The 5,098-nt window shown below is 35.4% G+C and overlaps 1 protein-coding gene across 2 annotated transcripts in view; it reads left to right on the forward strand.

The window, feature by feature from the left end:
* LOC107723247 (zonadhesin-like) overlaps positions 1 to 4,869 on the forward strand; it is a 17,085-nt gene extending 12,216 nt beyond the window's left edge. The window contains exons 5-12 of one of the 2 annotated variants that reach the window (XM_016531812.1): positions 1,125 to 1,421; positions 1,680 to 1,718; positions 2,821 to 2,916; positions 3,042 to 3,131; positions 3,242 to 3,349; positions 3,895 to 3,939; positions 4,051 to 4,164; positions 4,460 to 4,869. In XM_016531812.1, coding sequence (XP_016387298.1) covers positions 1,125 to 1,421; positions 1,680 to 1,718; positions 2,821 to 2,916; positions 3,042 to 3,131; positions 3,242 to 3,349; positions 3,895 to 3,939; positions 4,051 to 4,131 — 756 coding nt within the window. In that variant the 3' untranslated portion in view covers positions 4,132 to 4,164; positions 4,460 to 4,869. The remainder of the gene's footprint in view (positions 1 to 1,124; positions 1,422 to 1,679; positions 1,719 to 2,820; positions 2,917 to 3,041; positions 3,132 to 3,241; positions 3,350 to 3,894; positions 3,940 to 4,050; positions 4,165 to 4,459) is intronic. The other variant, XM_016531811.1, reaches the window with a different exon arrangement.
* Positions 4,870 to 5,098: the final 229 nt, after the last annotated feature.

A 5,098-nucleotide genomic window follows, 5' to 3' on the forward strand; every position in this document is an offset into this window, starting at 1 on the left:
ATCAAAGTACTGCGAGAGCGATTAGACAGCATTTTTTAAATTTTTGTTTTGATGTCAAATAAGTCTTCTGTTTTGCTTTTTTTGTTAAAGCAGTGTTGCTGTTGTAAAGTTGTACAGCTACAGTTGTGTTGCTGGGTTTTTTAAGCAGGTTTGATTTTTTTTTCTTCCTTATCAGTCTGTATTTACAGGATTTCACTGTCCACTTTGTTCAAATGTGGTTGAATGGCTACACATAGATCTGTGCACGCACTGTCAGAGCTGTGTGAGATCACTACCATCCTGCTTTTGTGGGGGTGGGTAGGGGTGTTAAATATTGATTGATTTATTTTTGTTTTGTTTTTTTCCCCATAGGTTTTTAACATTCTAAAAGCTCTTTATTCCAAAGATACTACAAGCTAGTCAGTGTATTCAGTAGGTGTAATGTATTCTAAGTTGCTTTCAGAAGTATTGCAAGTATTACGTACAACAATAAAACATTGTATTGACATAAAAAAGGAAATTTACTTTTGGTACTTAAGTACTTTTAAAAGCAAGTACTTCTGTACTTTTACTTAAGTAAAAATCTGTCTTTACAACTTTTACTTGTAATGGAGTAATATTTGACCAGCAGTATCTGTACTTTCACTCAAATAATGGAGTTGAGTACTTTGTCCGCTTCTGATTAAATTGATCAAAAGTGACAGTAAGACTTTCAGATTGATAAAAAAAACAGATAAAATGTTACGTTTTTATTTTAAAAAAAATTGAAATAGAAAACAGCTATTTTAAATTGTAGTAATATTTCACAATATTTCTGTTTTACTGTATTTTGATCAAATAAATGTAGTCTTGGTGAGCATAACAGATCTTTCAAAAACATTTAAAAAATCTTACTATCCCCAGACTTTTGAATGGTAGCATAGAACCTTGATCTATTAAATATGATATATTTCAGTAGACAGATCAATTTCAAAAGACTATCTTTTCCTAAATATCACATGTCAGGCTTTACAGGGTAAACATGCAACTCACTATAATTCCATGTACTGTAACATTTGAAGCCCAGGACCTGTAAACGTGAGCATTTTGATTTTGTGTACATTATGTTTTGCATGTTTTCCCGTCTTTATGATGTTCTGGTGCAGACGCATGTTGTAGCTCATCCTGGTGAGACAGTTGACACCGAGCATGAAGATGAAGCTGAGCTTCCTGCTGAGGATCCTGTGGTAGAGGTGTCAGTGCCAGAGACAGTGACTACAGCTGAAACTGTTGCTGCGGTTGAAACTGTGACAGAAACAGTAGTACCTGAAGTTGAGCTTGTTGCCGATGCCGCAGTGGAAGTCGACGGGCATGTTGTCGGTGTCGTGGAAGAACCTGCCGTTGAAGCTGAAGCCATAACTGTTGAAAATGAGCCTGCTGAAGTCCACACAGAAGTCACGGAGGTGCCTGACACAATACATCTTCATGGCACATTGCAATGGACTCTTTGCATGAGTGTATTTGCATGCACAACAGGTGACTCTGTCTTGTCCGTTCTGTGTACTTGTTTGGATAACTGGGCATGACATGAGCCTCACTCTTCCCCTTCTTTTTACATTCCCTTCAACACTTTTGTCAATGTTTTTTAAGGCACACTATACTAACTACAGTGCTAGCAAATGCATATATACATTTTAAACAAGTTCCTTCCTTTCTTATAGGATGTACATGCAGAGCCTGAACCAGAAGAGTTTCCAGTGGTAAGTTGTTTTGATTTTTTTTTACCAGTATGCATTTTTGGGGATAGTTCACCCAAAAAAACAAACAAAAAAAATGCTATTATCATTCACTCCCTCTTATGTCTTTACAAACCTGTATGATTTTCTTTCTTCTCTGGAACTTAAACACAGATGTATCTCAGAGTTTTGTCTATACAGTGAAAGTCAAGTTGTTTTGGACCCCATTGACTGACTTTCCTCTGTGGAACATGAACACAGATGTCAAGGCCCCGATATACAATATAAGTTCTTTTAATATACCTGTTTAATATATGTGTTGCAAACTCTCCTCTTAATAACAATACACACAACAAAAATGAAAGCTGTGAGAAAACAGCAGTTAAGAAAGCATCATAATGACGTGGATGAACTGTTCAATTTGGCATGTTTAATTATATAGCATTCATATTTTTACTTAGATTTTACTTTATATATTTATATTTCTACTATAAACCAGAAGGTGTTTACCAGCTGAGGGAACCTTTCTAGAAAGTTCACTTTGGCAAACTGTTTTGAACTCCCAAAACAAATTCTAAATAAACTTATTAAACAAACAAAAAATTACACCACACCAGTTCGTTCTTTGATTTTGCTTGAAGTACATTGGGGTGTTCTTGTGTGTTTTTGTCTATATTATGAAAATCAAAGGGGCCTAGTGTTGTTTTGGACCCCATTGACTTTAACTGCAAAAAACAACTCAAACAAAATATCACATTTTGTGTTCTGCAGAAAAAATAAGTAAGACCTGTATATCTGTGAAACATAAACGCAGATGTATCTCAGTGTTTTTGTCTATCCAATGAAAGTCAGAGGGGTTCAGAGTTGTTTTGGACCCCACTTAGTCTGACTTTCACTGTTTAAACAAACAGCTGAAACATTTTTTTTTCTGAATATCTTGTGTTTTGCAGAAGAAAGTCTTACATGTTTGGAACAACATAAGAATGAGTAATAATGCCAGAATTTTTTATTTTTGTAAACTGTCCAGTAAAGTAAAATATTCCTCTGTAGTGGTAAAAAGCTCACTTCAATAACATTTGCAATGAATGCCAAGGGGCATAGAAATAACATGCATTCCTTTTATTAGGAAGCTGCAGTACCTGCAGAAGCTTTAGTGGAACCAGAGCCTGAACAGAAGCAGCAGCAGCAGCAACAGCAGCCAGTCCTTCTGGAGGAACCCACGGTATAAAACAACTTTTTATTAACTCCTTTCATGGGGTAATTTCAAGCATCTTTGTTCAGAATCCTTTTAGATTGAAGTTTAATTTTAAACATGGTCTCTTGCCCTCGGGTTTTCACATGCTCAAGCCTTCGGTCAAGTCCACAAGTGACCCCATCGCTGAAGAATTTGTTGTGACTGAGTCAGTAGCTGTTGACCCAACCGTTGCAGGGGAACAGGTGAGCAGTAGAACTAAGCGAGGAGACACACCTACAATGTGCACATCAAGCATTAAATCCTGTTAGCTCCTTGGATGGATCTAAATAGAATATATGGCCTTTTCCCATAGTTCCCTGAAACAACAACAGATGCCCCCGAGGTTCTATCAGAGACACTGTCAGAAACGATTCCTGCTCCTGAGCCTCTGTCTGTGCCTGTAGCAAAGGAGATTATACAAGTGAGCTTTTAAATGGTTAACTTGACTGCAGCATCCCATTATTTACAGATATATACACACACATACACAAAAGTTTGAGGTTAGTTAGGATTTTTATGTTTTTAAAGAAACATTTAATGCTCACCAAGACTGCATTTACATGATTAAAATACAGTATAGAAAGAAATAGAAGAATTATTGTGAATTATTATTATTACAATTTAAAATAACTGTTTAAAATACAGTGTTTTACAGTGTAATTTATTCCTGAGATGGCAAAGCTAAATTTTCAGCATTCATTACTCCAGTCTTCAATGTCATGTAATCCTTCAGAAATTATTCTAATATGCTGATTTAGTGCTAAAGAAACATTTCTTATAATTATCAATGTTGAAAATAATTGTACTACTTTATATTTTTGGGGAAACCATGATTTTTCAGGATTCTTTGTTAAATAGAAAGTACAAAAGAACAGCTTTTATATCAAATACTGCTACTGCAAGTGTTGTTTTACTGGAAGTTTTTTTTTTATTTCAACAGTGAAATTATAAATATTTATATTTCAGGCTCAAGATGAATTTATGCCACAAGTAGAAACTGAAACTATAAAGGTATTTTTCCTTCAGTATTTTTTAAACCTCTTCATTGTATGAAATGCGATGTTGCCACCACCCCACCAACAAATAGTATTTGTTTTAGTTCTCATATTCTCATTTTTATAGGACTTGGCAGTGGCTGGTGGCCTAACTGTGGATGCCATAAATGGATGTCTGGGAGCTACCGAAGTTGCAATTGAAAGTTAAAGTGCCTATGGTAAGAATGTGGAGCTCTTAAAGGTATAGTTCACCCAAAAATGAACATCATTGACTCACCCTCAAGTTGTTCCACACCTGTATGAATTTCTTTCTTCTGCTGAACACAAAAGATATTTTGAAGAATGTGGGTAACCAAACAGTTGATGGTCCCATTTACTGTCAAAGCATGTACCAAAAAATAAATTAAATTAAAATAAATAAATAACTTTGGGGACCATCAGCTGTTTGGTGGCCTATCCCTTCAAATAATTTGAATCAAATTAAATAAGGTTCAAGAGCCATGGCAACAATAAAATATAAATTTTCTGTTTTACAGTTTCATAGGACATAAAAGGATGGCTGAAACATGAAACATTGCAAAGTGCCTTTTTGTGCCGATTCTTTCCTCAACTACGACAAGGATGTGTGGCTGTTCTTCGCTGGTGGAGTTTTTCTGAGCTTCTGGCTAATTTTCTTCAGTTTCCATATGCATGTACAGTAGATTTGATGGTGTTATACATTACTTGCGTAGTACAGTTAAATGGAAGTGTGTTGCAAATTTATGTTTTCACTTAAGACCATTTTGTAATGTGGAATGAATACTCCTTGTTGTATTTGATCAAATGATTTGGAGTGGAGTGCTTTAGAGCACGATTTCAGATACCATCACCACATCTCTTCTGTGCCCCCTTCAACCATCCACATGTGCCTTTTTCCAAATGATAAATAAAGGGAGTTTGAGGATAATTAGTCTTCCCAAACTTTGCTGTATGCATTTCATTTAGATGAAAATAGTTTAGACTAAACTACTGCTATGCCATAAGATTGACAGATGCAAATGACCCTTGAGTTTGGGGATGCACTGTTGTTTATCTATCAGGGGCAAAACATGTTAAAGACACATATCCATTAAGGTAAATAAATGGAAACATTTTGCCAATTCACATTTGTAATATCCAAAACGCCTGGACTGTTA

Source organism: Sinocyclocheilus rhinocerous, unplaced genomic scaffold (assembly GCF_001515625.1).
Source record: "Sinocyclocheilus rhinocerous isolate Xijiao unplaced genomic scaffold, SAMN03320098_v1.1 scaffold2199, whole genome shotgun sequence".
Taxonomy (NCBI): domain Eukaryota; kingdom Metazoa; phylum Chordata; class Actinopteri; order Cypriniformes; family Cyprinidae; genus Sinocyclocheilus; species Sinocyclocheilus rhinocerous.